Source organism: Patiria miniata, unplaced genomic scaffold, assembly GCF_015706575.1.
Source record: "Patiria miniata isolate m_02_andy unplaced genomic scaffold, ASM1570657v1 HiC_scaffold_2, whole genome shotgun sequence".
Taxonomy (NCBI): domain Eukaryota; kingdom Metazoa; phylum Echinodermata; class Asteroidea; order Valvatida; family Asterinidae; genus Patiria; species Patiria miniata.
The window spans coordinates 7,737,225-7,752,480 of NW_024037058.1; the positions used below are offsets into that span (position 1 = coordinate 7,737,225).

At 39.2% G+C, this 15,256-nt stretch overlaps 1 protein-coding gene across 2 annotated transcripts; it reads left to right on the plus strand.

Moving 5' to 3' along the window:
• Positions 1 to 239: 239 nt before the first annotated feature.
• Positions 240 to 11,643, plus strand: LOC119726252 (carbonic anhydrase 2-like). 2 transcript variants are annotated; one of them, XM_038197880.1, is made up of 8 exons: positions 240 to 440; positions 3,264 to 3,296; positions 3,760 to 3,936; positions 4,941 to 5,089; positions 5,838 to 5,930; positions 7,499 to 7,565; positions 8,548 to 8,708; positions 11,161 to 11,640. In XM_038197880.1, exons 3-8 carry the CDS (start codon positions 3,834 to 3,836, stop codon positions 11,467 to 11,469), a joined length of 882 nt encoding a protein of 293 aa, XP_038053808.1. In that variant the 5' UTR covers positions 240 to 440; positions 3,264 to 3,296; positions 3,760 to 3,833; the 3' UTR covers positions 11,470 to 11,640. The 2 variants fall into 2 exon arrangements, with proteins under 2 accessions (XP_038053808.1, XP_038053807.1); XM_038197879.1 differs by lacking the exon at positions 240 to 440 and adding an exon at positions 2,845 to 3,010 and having other exon boundaries at positions 11,161 to 11,643.
• The last annotated feature ends 3,613 nt before the right edge of the window (positions 11,644 to 15,256 follow it).

Sequence of the window (15,256 nt, forward strand, 5' to 3'; positions counted from 1 at the left end):
TTTCAGCCAATCAGCGCTCTCCTTGGATTCAGCCAACCGCGCGCGGGGGTATATGCAAATAAGAGCGAACACAATATAAGACAACAAAAATCAAAGAAAGGGATATACTGCAAGCAATATATTGTAAAAGAAATTAATTTTAATTTGTAACCCGTTTTTATGCTGTTTCTGTAAATTTAAGTCGTTAATTTCAAATGCAGCTTCGTTTTTATCTGGTCGATGGGGGCGCACCATAGGCCGCGCACGTGCGCGCAGAAAATTGCAAATTATGACTGTTGGACCATGGTTAGACCACGCGGGTTTGAAAATTTTGACGAGAGGATTCGGGTAGTTTTTGGCGTCATTCATGTCATTGTTTGAGGGAAAAAATGGACTTCAGAATTACTTCGTGCATTTTCTATCTTGTGTCAGTCTTCTCAGGTAGTCAGGTTCACAAGCGGGTAAGCAGGCATATCGGCCATAATGCCTACATTGACATCTCTTTGAGCCGAGCGCAACTTTACAAAATGCGCCAATCTTTCGAAGTGTTCAAGGCCTACGCTGACACTAACACAATCTAGGCCTGTTTAATTCAAATTTCGTTGGAAAGTTTTGAGAATTAGCAAAACTATATAGGCTCTATGTATTTTGGAACCTTAGGAATCTGGATGGACCCTAGTCCGAAAATTTGGGACTATAATGTTCGCATTTTTTCCAATGTCATTACTGCCGCCATCTTGGAATTTCAAGAGTGGATCATTCCGTGTCAAATCACCCAATGGGTTAAACCCCAGTGCACTCCTTCAAATTTGCTCATATTTAGTATATGTGGGGTAATTTTGGCTGAAAAAGCTGACATCTTAAGTTTGAGTGCCATTGGACTAACGGTTTGTTTTGCCAATTTGTGGTGTTTGGCCAAAATGGGCATGGCCGCCAATTTTTAAATGACTATATGATCTCCATAACCTGTGGGCCCAATTTGTTGATCTCGGTTGCATTGGAAAGGTATATAAGGAATCCCAATTTACTGTTCATGTCAGAGTAATTTGAAGTATTACAAACTTTTAACCTTTACTTTGACCTTGAATATAATTTGGGGATCACGTGACCTTGAGACGGTATAAATTATACCCCAACATGCTTTCTACAAAATATCAAAAAATTAGGGGTATAATATGTTTGGTTTGGTTTCTAGCTCATCTCATACTTTGTGCAAAATGTGATATGTATTTTTATGTGACATAGTATGACATTATCTTGTACATGTATGAGTAGGCATGATGACACACTTATAGATTTTTTTCATAATCATCCCGGAAACCATAGGCGTAGCCAGCAAGGGGGGGGGGGGAGGGGGGGGAGGGGGGAGGAGGGGGGGGAGGGGGGAGAGAGGGGGGGGGGGAGGGGGGGGGGGAGGGGGGGGGGGAGGGGGGAGGAGGGGGGGGGGGAGGGGGGGAGGGGGGGAGGGGGGGGGAGGGGGGAGGGGAGGGTACCCCCCCCCCCATATTTTGTAAATACTGCCCTTTTCTATTCAAATGCCTAGTTTTCCTTTGAATTGTGCCAACTTAGCCCCAGTCTGCCAGTTAAACCCACACATTTCTTCAAGGCGAAAATGTTCAGCTACGTTTCTGCTGTTCTCCACAATATGAAATTTTTTGTGTAAATTTCCTTATCAATTCTTTACAATCACATGCTTGTCTGCAATATTACGATTTATGAATTACCATTTCTGCATCAAAGAGACTTGCCGATACCCGCACCACTGAAATATTGTAGTGGGTACCAGCAAAATGTTCACAAAAATAAAACACGAATGTACAGCCAACAGAAAGAAAAAGGATCATAATACAAATAGTGTTGGTGATTTTCAGTGAAAACAACTTGAATGTCAACGGAAATGAGTGATATAAAGTGGAACCAGCCAGTAAAACAAAGAGAGCAGACAAACTAAAAAAAAACAGGTTAAAGAGTAGTACGTGACTAGCAAGGAAACACCAACATATTGGGTTTTTTTTAAAGAAAAGCTTGGCAGAAAGAAATGTTACTTAATTAGTACAATTCCCCAATGTCCAATAATTGTTCCTATTCATCTGAAGTGGGGTCAGGGAACCAGACTACAAGAACAGATTGTTTTTCTTGGTGTTTCCAGCATCTTTGAACTCAAAACTTCAAACAAGTCAATGTAATAATATTCACTATATAATAATACTAACCCCCAATCCATCCTTTTCTGAGAAGTACAGCAAAAGCAAATGTTAATTGTATTTAATCCCTTTGAACCATATCAAATCCTTTGTGGTCAAAAGGACCCCATGTCAACTGGCCAAAGCGCACAGCCAGATGACCTTGGGCTCAGCGGAACGTGTGGTTTACACACAAAACAGGGAGATTTTTGACTGAAAATGCAATGTTTAACATCAATTCGCGAGTGAAACTCGGTGTTTTATTCAGTTTTTCTTTCATTTTCTGAAAGAGTATATTGTTAGGGTCACACTGTAGTGAGATCTAAGGTATACCCTGTCGAATAATGAAGTGGTGGCGACAGATGTGAAAAAAGGCCCGTTTTTAATAATTTTTTCGCCGCGTTCTCTCATAGAGGTTGCACATAAAAACCGGCCCGGTGGGTTAGTTCCCCAAAGGAATTCATATATTGTTCTTCTCATAACCACACAACTCACAATGTGATGCCATTCACATGGTGTTACCACAAAGCTCCCATTCAAAGTTGAATTTGCACTTTTTTTTTTATTATTTGCAAACTTTTGCTCCCTTTCATTTCAACCAGTGGGTGGTTTTTTTTGTCCAAACCTTGCTTTGCATTTGAAAGAAATATTATGTATTTGTTGGCAGCAACTTGGGCGTCCAGTACGAAGCACAGTGCTTTATGGTACACTTGAAGAGCGGTTGAACTTTTTTAGGCTCTGGATTTTCTATTAAAACTGAGATTTGGAAGTTTACAAAATGGAAACAACCACTTGTTTTTATGTTGCGGTGTGTGTGCTTGTCGCATGTCTGTCCAATGTGCAGGCTGGTAAGTCTATTCACAATTTTATACAACTCATTTTTGGAAACTCACAACATGTATGTACATGTAGACGATTCCTTACAAAAATACTGTGTAAGAAGTTAGGATTTGAAATAAGCATTATTATAATGCATGTACTCAAGAAAATATGTGTAAATAAGGTAAATATATCTAAGTATGTGATTATGGGGAAAAAAAACACATTTTAAAATATATTTTGTACTTTTATATTATAACTCCCCCCCCCTCTTCTTTTCAGCTGGCTGGGATTACCTGAATGACTCTGGAAAAGGTAAGAAAGAAGAATTTATTTTTAGGGACCAATGTCATATTGCGCTACCAATTAGAAAATGTTGCTAACCACTAAGAAACTTATTCTCTGCATAATAAACATGAAAAACAGCAACAAGCAATATGACATCATGATATTTTGGCTGCTCAGTTGTTTTTGTAAGGGCCAATTTAATTGTTTTTATGCAATCCTTCAAACTGCCATTTTGTGTTCCATTGAACTTTATATTCAAATTTTGTTAAGCCATTTTCAAGGGTATTTTGGTGCCTTTTGGGTTTTATGCTATTGCAAATTTCCATATTTACTACTGAGAAGGCTCCACTAATTTGATAATTAACAAAGTAACAAAATGTTCTGGTAGAGCATTGGTACGTTGCTCTGGAGGTCGAAGGTTCAAATCCCACTATTAGCAAGTCATTTTTCTGTGCTCACTTTGATTTCTAACATTATTTTTTTTTTTAAGGTCCTGACACTTGGGAGGCAAGTTACGACACATGTGGGGGCAGTAAACAGTCACCGATTAATATCGAAACGGCCATGGTGGAGGAGAAAGACTTAGGTGATTTCACCTTTGTTGGTTTTGGGGAAGACGACAAACCAGTCAATGCAACAATGACGGTGTCCAACAACGGCCATTCTGGTAAGTTTGCTATACTTTACTTGTAGACACATTCTATGAAAGGCTCAATTTTTTTGGAACTTATCACCATAAATGTAGCAATGAATTTGTTGCACCAATGTCATCCCAGGGGCATACCTATAGAGGAGGAGTCGAGGGAGGGGTTCCAATCTGCTGTTTTCTTTTTTAGCGATCAAGGCAACTTAATTTGCAGTATCATGGTTGTTGGCATTATGCCAGTGAGAATAGTATGCAAATATTGACTGCTTTGAGTGGTGTTGTAAAACTAGCCTCCCGAGGTGATGAAACATATTCCGGACAAAGCCGAGGGAAATGCTCCGGTGATCTCACCAAGGGAGGCTAGTTTTACTACACCACAAGATTTAAAGCCAGTATTTGTTTTATAACACCTCTCTCACACATATTCTGCTTGAAGTTAAGCCATAACTGATTTATTTAATCTAAATACCAATTTGAATTCAAAATTAGTTGAAAATTTACTTGCACTTTTCCAACTACCCCTTCATGAAATGTTTGAACCCAACTCTGTAGCGCTAGCGCTTGGGAACAATACGCACAACGCGCACACCCGTATATACGTTTGCACACAATACCGGTTTCATTAGGAACACACTCTCGTGAAAGTTGGTCCGGTTAACTTATTCTTTATGATGACTTGAGGCTTGCGGTTTTGCCGAAGTCAATTGAGTGTGATCGGCCGACTTATAAGGTTTGTGCACGAAACCCCATGGTGCATGGGGTTTTGTGTAGAACGGTTGCCGGACCACTTTTCACGGGAGTGCGCTAGTAAAGTCTTATTCGTATACATGTAGTACTTTGGTACTACACCACTGTAGCACCACTGATTACCAGCGGCTGTACCCACTGGCTAAACACTCAATTTGCGTTACCGGTAACGTCAAATTGTCGGATAGGCCTACATGGTTTCAGGCGCTACCATCAACAACACAGAAACAACAAATTTTTATTGATTTGGAACCCCTTTTTTTAATATGTTTTTGTAGTTGTAGTTGGTGTCGACGGAGATTACCATGTGAGTGGCGCTGGGCTAGGCACCACCGCCTACAAAGCGGTTCAGTTTCATTTCCACTGGGGCAGCGTGAACAGCCAAGGCTCTGAACACACCATCGATGGGAAGGCTTACCCAGGGGAGGTAGGCATTGTCATTGTATTCCTTTGTCGGATTCAGTAGGACTTTCATGACCCCATCTGGAGTTGTAGGGGATTTACCCCTGTCCTAGATAAAGTTAGCTCCTCCCTCTAAAATTCCAAAATGGTTTATTACCTTTGTCCAATTTTATGGAACTGTTAATATGAATTTGGCAAGCATTGAAAATATTTGCTGGGCACAAACAGGCAACCATTTAAAATACCATGCATTATATATTGACAAAGACTGGTTCTCGGCTTGAAAAAGGGTCAGAAGTTGAACACTTTTCAAACATTTTCCAAACAGTTGGAGCACAAACAGGTCAGTGTCTGCTATGCCCAGTGCATTTGGCAAAGAGAATTATCAGACCTTTCAAAACATTTTAAATTTGCATCACCAAAGGGTGTTGAAAGGTAAAATAGTGCTGGAACTTTGGGACTTTTCAAAAGGTTTCCTAAGGTGAAGCAACTCTGTGGGCAAAATCAGTAAGTTGCATTTCAATACCTTTCGAAAGGAATTGAAAGGTGTGGTAGTGCAGTATAACAATAAATTCTGGAGGATTGTAAAAGGTCCAGCATTTTTTCCCTCCAATTTGCCAGCACCCAGATTTTCTGGTGTTTTGAATGGTCTAACTACAGGAGAGTTAACAAACTGCAGAAAACAAAGCAACTTTGCTGTCGGATATGCAGGAGGATTTTTCGACATAAGGATATTCCGTTTAATTTGTGTATTTTGTTCTATTTTTCCACAGTTGCACATTGTTTGCTACAACACAAGTTATCCAAATTTCTTCAGTGCTTTGTTTAACGAGGATGGTCTAACAGTGTTGGGATTCTTTTTAGAGGTCAGTTCCGTTCAGTTTTTTTTGTTGTCTTATACACAAAGAAAAAGAAAAAAAGGTAATAAATTCTTACTCCACAAAGCCGAGATTCACCAAAAATCCTTGAACTTTTTGTCAACCTTTGGCTAAAAAGTACAAGCATTGAACAGCTCGTTATTCACAGAATTTGTAGCAGAGTGGTGTGCAGTCAACCGATGTGACCCAGTTATTAAACAAAAAGGGTTTTGGGGGATCAATTCAAGAGTGGGGGCAGCTTTTTTGATAATTATGTCGGGCTTAAGAATGCCTGACATGACAGCTGGGATGAGTGCACAATCAATACTGTTTTCTAAAGAGTATATCCCTCGGGCTTGTTGGCATTGTCGTTTCTATCAGTATCACTGAACCTTTATGAGGGCTCAAAATACCTCTGGACTACTGTGCCGAAACTAAAGTGATTTATCAATGTCACTATATGACCAAACTAGAAGGGTACTGCTGAGGCCAAAAAAAATATAATAAAATCTGCTTCCTGTTATGGCATTTGCAAATATAGGGTTTGGCATTTTTTTTGTGTTGATCAGATGGAGGTGTCTGTGTGTATTCAAGGGTAAGATGTAATTGATGGTTTTGGGGTTTTTCCCTCATTCTTAAAAAAAAATTAGGGTAGGGCCTGTCAGGATAGGGTAAGTAGGGTAACCGGAAGCAGAACTATTGAGTTTTTTGGGCCTAATATTTATTTAATGCCTAGTCAAGTACTCTAAAGTCCATCGTTCATCATTGGATTATGTTTATTGCAGGTTCTGTTTACCATTATAACCATTTATCTGAAGAATATTCTTTAAAATCACTTTTCAAAACCTTTTACAATAAAAAAAACCCTGCAAATATATTTTGCACTCGTCATTGAAGAGTTACTTCTCGAGAACTTTGTTTGTTGCCGGCACTGTTTGAACTTGCTCATTGGCTAAAAGTTTGAAAGGTTATTTATATAAATTTTTGCATATGTACTGAAGGGGCATTACTTTTTGGTAGTTACTTAGGCAAAAAAAATAGTTCTGCTTCCAGTTTCCCTAGCTACCCTGTTCTGACAGCCCCTACCCCAATTTTTTTATGGGAAAAATTAGAAAAAACGCCCAAAATCACACATTTCTACCTTTTACCCTCGACTACACGCAGACACCTCCATACGATCGTACACAAAAAAAATTGGCCAAAAAAACCACAAATACCCTACCTACCTAACCTAGTTTTCGAATGCCATGTAATCAGAAGCAGAACTAATTTTTTTTTTCTTTTTTGGCCATATTCATAAAATTCTCCTTGTGGGCAATTGCGATGTCAGCCAGTACTGTAAGGCCATTGGTTATCAATTGTTCATGAGCTCCTCATATGGTTTCATGATTTGAACCTCAGTGAGGCCATTGGTTGATTCAGTTGTGTAATGGCCATCATGAATATTCATCAATTAAGCCTGCGTTGAATAGCTGTTGGTTGGCTCATTAGTACCTTTATATTCTAGTAGAGCAAAAGTATTTTTGAGAATGTAACATAGAAATCAGAAAGAATCAAAATGTTTATCCTCTGCACAGATTCAAACAGTGGACAATCCAGCTCTTACACAGCTATTTGATGTCATTTCTTCGATTCAATTCGACGGTAAGTTTTGCAGTAAACTTGAAATGTTGCTCAGTATCTCTGAATGGGTAATCTCAGGGGGCAAGTAAACACCAACACGTTTGTTATTGTGGCTGCTCATGGTAAGAATGTTTGATGCGGTTTTCAAATTTCAATAGAAATCTTGACGTTTCAGTATTTATTAAGTGATTAGCTTCTAAAGGAGACTGAACTTGAGACTCAATTAAAAAGAACCCCTAAATGACATCATTGTACACTGTATTGTAGATCATGAGTATCCGTTCTGTCCAATGATCTTTAATTCTAGAACCTAAATGACATCATTGCCCATTGCAGACTATCTTCTCTAAATGCCTGTGATCTTTAGTTCTAAAACTCAGGTTATCTTTAGTTCTGAAACTGTTGGCCTTTTAATGGCTTAGAACCTAAATGCCATAATTGTCCATGGCAGATGACTACCCTCTCTCAATGCCTGTGATATTTAGTTCTAGAACTTGTGATCTTTAAGTTATAGAACCTCAATGACATCATTGTCCATTGCAGATGATGACTATACCTCTCTCAATGCCTGTGATCATTAGTTCTGGAACTTGGGATCTTTAGTTCTATAATAGAACCCAAATGACATCACTGTACATTGCAGCTGATGCATGACTAGCCTCTCTCAATGCCTGTGATATTTAGTTCTAGAACTTGTGATCTTTAGTTCTATACTATATACCTAATCAAATTACTTGATGATGACTATACCCTCTCTCAATTCCAATGATATTTAGTTCTAGAACTTGTGATCCTTAATTCTATAATGTATACATTGCCGATTATGATACATCTCTCAGTGCCTGTGATCTTTAGTTCTAGAACTGGTCACGTCACCTTTATAGTTTATACAGCCTAGGTGACATATTCAAGTGCAGGTGACACTCTTGACAGTAGTGAACTTTACTTCTAGAACCGGTGATTTTAAGTTCTAGAACCTCAATGACATCCTTGTTCATTGCAGAAGAAGAAGAGGATCTCTCAATGCCAGTTGTCTTCAATAACTTCCTCCCTTCTGACCTGTCCTCATACTATCGCTACAGTGGCTCCCTGACCACGCCCCCTTGCTACGAGATTGTCACATGGAACGTCTTTACCGAGCCCATTATGGTCTCTGAAGCACAGGTAGGCCAAAACATTGTACTTCCTGTTTAATTTGTTTCTTCACAAGTCTGAAAACTTTACTTTTCATCAGTGCGGGTTTCTGTGGGTTGCAGGTGGCAAATCCCACTACAGACCATTTAAGGTCCATTTTAAGGAAACATGCAACATGATTTTTATGACTTCAATACATTTAAAACAGCTATCTTGCCATGACTTTCCACCTCCTTAATAATTGTAGTAGTAAGAGGGAGAAATTTCAACTTTTTAGTTTTTATGCTTATGAAAAACGAGCCAAAGCATGATGTCAATCAAGGCAGAATAGTAGTGTCTCTATAGCTTAATGGTGTGCAAATATAGATCAGATTTTTCTTCCTTTTCTTTGAGGAAGTTCCACTTTTTACTTGTTTATCATGTTCAACAGCTTGTTTGAACAATTTTGGCCAATATTTCTTCAAAACGTTTTTTGTTGGTAATTTTGAAGGACTAAATTTGTGTACTGTAATATACACTTTTGACAAGGAGTACCTTGTGTGACAAAAGCAACATAGCACCCTCTTATTATTGATGAAAGGATCTGCCAAAAATTGAAAAATTACCACTTTCTTGTCACTTCCAATGTAAACAAGTATAGATCTTGTTGTTGCAACACATAGTAACGTGCATGAAAACAAGATGAGCTGAATTTCCACTGCATGTTTCCTTTAATTATATCTAGTGTTGCTCATTATTGTCCAGATTTAAGTCGATCACACCTGTTTTTGATTTCTCGTTCTTTATCTTGATGGTTGTCTCTTGATGGTTTTTGTTTACTTCACTGACGCTTCAGGTGTGTGGGGGTTGCTGTAAAGCAACTTATAGTGCTTGCACTCTTCCCACTCTACCTAGTTCGTTTTGTTTAATAAGAAGATAATAATAATAATGAACGTTCAACCTTAAAATCAGAACTTGACAATATATAGCCACTTGATACAAAATGCAGGTACAAATCAATTGGATCAGCATACATGTACCAAGGATAAGCAACTCCCCCCCCCCAAAAAAAACCCAACAGACACACACACAAGCACGTTTGTTTATGGTGTAAATCAAGGATTTTCTTTTGTTCCTCTTCCCTTCTCCTTTGTTTGTACTTTAACTTTTTCGCAACAGCTCTCGTTGGTTTAGTACACGTTTTCCAATTGAGAAGTCCTCGATTCGGTTTCTGACCGCGATTCACAGATGATGTTGCACGTGTGTGTCCTCAATTCACACCTTAAACTCGCCAGCACACACCGTTTAAAAAAAAACACCACTTGACAAAAAATAGCCACTTGGCAGAAATAGACAAAATGCAGGTACTGTAATCAGATCAGCATATCAAGGACGGAAAAGCAACGCCGCCTCAAAAACAAAAAAAAATTGGAAAAACACAACTTGACAGCAATATAGCCACTCTGCAGAAAATATACAAAATGCAGGTACTAGTCAGATCAGAAAAGCAAGGTTAAGGAGAAAAAAAGTAATCCAAACACACACGCACTTTTTCGTGGGGACTACACACGAGTTGTCCCATGCTACTATGGGACCAAAGATGCTGTGGGGACAGCAGAAAGTCCCCACAACTTGGTCCTAATTTGCCTAACAATGAACAAGTTCCCCATAACATGGTGACGGCCCACCCACACTGCACACAGCCTTACTGTGGACATTCCTTTGTATTTGTGTATAAGTTAAGAGAGAAAAAATGAGGAAAAAACTTTTATTGTACTGTGAACACTCTCAACCCAATTTCTGTTATAATGATTTCCTTGAGTGTTCCTCTTCATTTTCCGACGGATAAACATATAGCCCCAAAATAGTCTAAACCTGTTTTCCAGAGAGGGGAAAACCTAGTGTAGATGTGTGCAATTAGTCAACAAAGCATTCACGCTTCCAGCATCCTGTGGACCTCTTTTGTTCACAGGTCCACAGACAGTATGTTAGGTTAGAGCACACAATTAAATTTAAAAAAACACCAGTTGACAAAAAATAGCCAGTTGGCAGGAAAAAAAAGACAAAATGCATGTGGTTGATTCCTGTGTACCTATTACATCTGACATGTATAAGATTTTGTCATTAGGGACATATTCTTTATCTCCAAGAGTGGTTATGTAAAGCAAAGTACCTGCCAAACAAAAATTAATGTGAAGTCAACTTTAATGATACTTGAATGGCAAATTACACAGGTCGGTTGTGACAGGGACACCAAAAAAAGTCACACTTTGGACCCCAGATTTATGGAATGACAAATGTACTGTAATCAGATGCAAGGATCATAAGCCCAAAAAAATAAACTCTCTGCCAGCCCCCCCCCCCCCAAAAAAAAATTAACTAATAAAATTTAAAAAAAAAGAATTGATATCAAAAAGCCAAAATATGCAGGTAATTATCAGATTGAAAGGAGAAGCATTTTTTTTTATCCCCCACTTCCTTACTTCATCGATTCTGTGTACAGCTAAATGCACTGCGTAGACAGTACGCCAACAAACACAACGCGGCAGACAACATCACCCTGACGGACACCTACCGCCCTGTCCAGCCTGTCAACAATCGCACCGTCTATATGACCGACCCCAACGCAGTCACCGATCACATGACCACCCTATCCCCCAACCAAGACAACATAAACACAGAGAACGTAAACACTCCCACCCCCTCCTACGTAAACACTCCCACCCCCTCCTCTGCCCCATGCCAATTTGCATCCACCTCCTTGGTTGCCTTGGTAATCAGCAAGGTACTGGCTTCGGTCCTGGATGACTAAAAAACCAACATCCCAGAGCAGATTTCAGTCATTCTGCCTTGACCTTAAAACTCCCCATTTCATTCTCCAAAATCTATTAGGAAAAACCTTCCTAACTCCTGCACTGTGCAAGGGCGGATCCAGAACACAATTTTAGGGGGGGGGCCAAAAAAAAAATTTGGTCCCCCCAAAAAGTGGGTCAAAAAATTACGGCGTGGGGTTCGGGGCCCGCTTAAGGGCCCCGAAAAAATTTTGGATTCTAGATACTCTGTGGTGCGATCTGAGGCAATTTCTGACCACTTTGACCAATGTTTTTTTGAGGAAAGGATGGTGGTGTACTCATTGCCTGCCTTTATTGCGATGTTACATAAAAAAAAAAAAAATTGGTTTCGTTTTGGGGGGGGGGGGGGCCATGGCCCCCTTTGGCCCCCCCCCGGATCCGCCCTTGGCACTGTGCGTGAAACCAATGGCACATTCTATGTACATGTACTCAGTTAATTTAAAGGAGGTATCAAGACGCATATAAAGTAAAAGTGGCTCATATATAAAGTAATAGTGGCTAGGCTAAGCCATTATCCTCCCAAAATCCACAAGGAGAATCTCTTGGCTGTGCAGAAACCCACTGGCACATTTTTTTTTTTACCCTGAAGCGCATTGGTTGAAATCTTGAGGGGATGATCATCCCCTACCCAAACACACACAATATATATATGTATATATATATATGCAATACATTCAGAATATGAGTTAAACAAACTTTGGCATCTCTCTTCTGGACAGACTGTTTCGTACCATAAGTGGTGGGGGGGGGCAAGGGACTGCCACCCAATAGTGTAGTCCAGTTTTAAAAATTAGTACGGGTGGGGGGGGGGGGGTACCATCTGTCGATGGGGGCGCTGTTCAAAACCGACAATTATGCACACAAAGGGCCAATATATGGTGCTTTTCAGGGCGATACATGTGCACAATTCTGAAAAAGGCACACAAACGGCAGATTCCATAAAAAAGGGCACCACTTTTTTTTTGAAAAGGGCACTTCAAAAAAAAAGGGCATGCACTAAAGCTTCGTAAAAAAAGGGCACTCTTTACAAATTATTGGGGGGGGGGGTAAGCCCGTTGAAAAAAGGGCATTTGAATGGACAAAGGCAGTCGTTACAAAATATGGGGGGGGGGGTAAATTTTTGTGTCATAACAATTTACATTTAAATTCTCAATATAACAAAAAAATCTTTACATTTCGCAGAGTCATATGGTTGACTGACTTATCTAGACATTTACGTCTTTTGTGTAAATAATGGAAACCGGATGATATTATGCAGAGACGCTAAACCTTTAGTTTCATTTGTTTTGTTTTGTACATGTACATCGTGTCCCAAAACACTCGCAACTTTTTTTGAGAGGCTCTATAGCCCGGCGCGGAAACACGCGCCGCCATTATTTTTATACCATTTTAAAGCTTGGAATCTTAACTTTATCCCTGGCGAGCATTGATGTGATATTTAAAAGAGTTTTAAAATTATTAATCGGGTTCAAATAAAGGCATGTCGAAAACAAACTCAACCGATTTCAAGGGAAATCAATGATGCGGTACCGTCATCAGATGCAAACTCGAGTCAACAAGCTGTTGAAATGACAAAAAAAAAAACACATTTGATTTATATTAAAAATACAGGGAACTTGAAACGAAGAACTATATTGTGAATTGATTTAAGGTGTAGTCTACATGGATCGAAAAGAAAAGGAAACACAAAAAAAAAAGGCAACGAGATCGTCATATCATGATCAAGATGAAGCATTTCCACATTAAAAATGCGCATGCTTGATTTTCCTTGAAATCGGTTGCGTTTGTTTTTGACATGTCTTTTTTTGAACACACATTATTTCAAAACCCTTTTTAAAATCACACCAATACTTAGCCTACCAGGGATAAAATTTAATATTCCAAGCTTTATGGCGGTACGTGTTTCCGCGGCGACGCTAGAGCTTCGAAAAAAAATGTTGAGGGTAATTTCGGACGCGCTGTACAACTTATTTTTCTATGGTATCCAGAAAATGTATCGTTTGTTATAAAATTTATAAAGTGATCATGTTTACTCGTAAATGTACCATGTGAATAAAATAACAATCCCGCATTTTTATTGTCTTTTCTTTTATCGATTTGCACATGACATGGCCTACTAATGTTGCTGGTACCCTGATCGACCCAAGTTTGAGAGTGTTTGAGATAATCGTGTCTTGACAGTGGTGTAGACAGTGTACTTGTATTAAAGAGGTTGTGGAATGCTCGAAGACATTTCCGTCATTTTTCAGGTGTTATGTAGCCTAAGGTGTGATGAAATAAAAACGACTATTGTGTCTGTCATGAAATGAGTACAAACGGTGGCACAATTGCAAAAGGTACTTTTGAGAGCTGTTTTCAGGTCCTGTTTCGACCCAAAACATAGTAAATCGTGACGTAATAAACAGGACTCGTGTATACTACGCTGCATCAGGAGTCCTGTTTATTACGTCACGATTTTCTATGTTTTGTTTGCTGCCCCCAACGACGAATTTTACACAAATTGCACGTTTGGGTCGAAACAGGACCTGAAAAACCAGCTCTCAAAAAGTACCTTTTGTACTCAATTTATGACAGACACAATAGTCGTTTTTATTTCATCGCACCTTAGGCTACATATACCCGAAAAATGACGGAAATGTCTTCGAGCATCCCACAACCTCTTTAATATTACAGTGTAGTTATATTTGTTTTGCCACAATAACAGTACACTGTGCACTTATTATTTTTTTCAAGAATACATGTATTGATTTACCGTTGTGTTTAATTTACATTGTATTACTTTTGTCGAATCCAAAGTGGATGCACTGAGGGCCAAGGTGTTGACGCCCCCACATGCAATATTTTACCAATATTCAAACCAGAAGGTGAAGCTGCAGCCCATTGCCCTCCCCAGAATTGTGAAATATAGAAAGTGGAATAGAGCACCCCTAGTTTCGAATGTCATCAATTAAAGGGAATGTACATCATTGGTTTTCGATGTAATTTTCAGAAATGAACTATTTGAGGGGTTAGTATATAGATCAAATATTGTTACACTGACATTTTTGAAGTTTTGTGTTCGAAAAGGTTGGAAAAACCAAGAAAAACACAAATGTTTAAGTAGTCTGGTTCCCTGACTCCACAAAAGATAAAATGGATCAATTTATAGATGATGGAAAATTGTAGGGCACGGGAACCAGTCTAGCTGGCCTGCACCCGTTCATGAAACATGTAACCAATAGCAAACAAAATTTGGACTGAAAAAATGGTTAATTTGGAGCAGTAGTTCAAGAATAGTTAGGTTTTTCCAACGCTGGTCGGCCGACCACCGTTGGAAATGTATACAAAAATACCATTTTCTTGAAAAAGACTTCACACCAGGTGCCATAATTTTACAAAATGCTTGAGACTATCATTTACCAACATCCTAGTAAGGTATTTCGTAAAAACTTGGTAGTTTTATTTTTCGATGTTTGCAAATGTTGTATATTCCCTTTAAGACATAAAAGTCAATGTATGTCTTAAGTTAAAGCAAAGAAGTGAAGACGACTGTTTATTTTTAAATCAGTGCTAAAGGTCTGAAAAGTATAGCCCTTTCCTCCGCCTGTTCGGTAGATATTAATAACAAGAAAGAAACGAACAAGAGGCAGTGGCCCACCCGGGGGTGGGGGTGGGCTTGAGCCCGCCCCCAAGAGGTATAATAGTCAATATTTTTTTTGGGGGGGGGTCATTTTTTTTAGTCCCACGATTTGACCGTGGTGATATGTA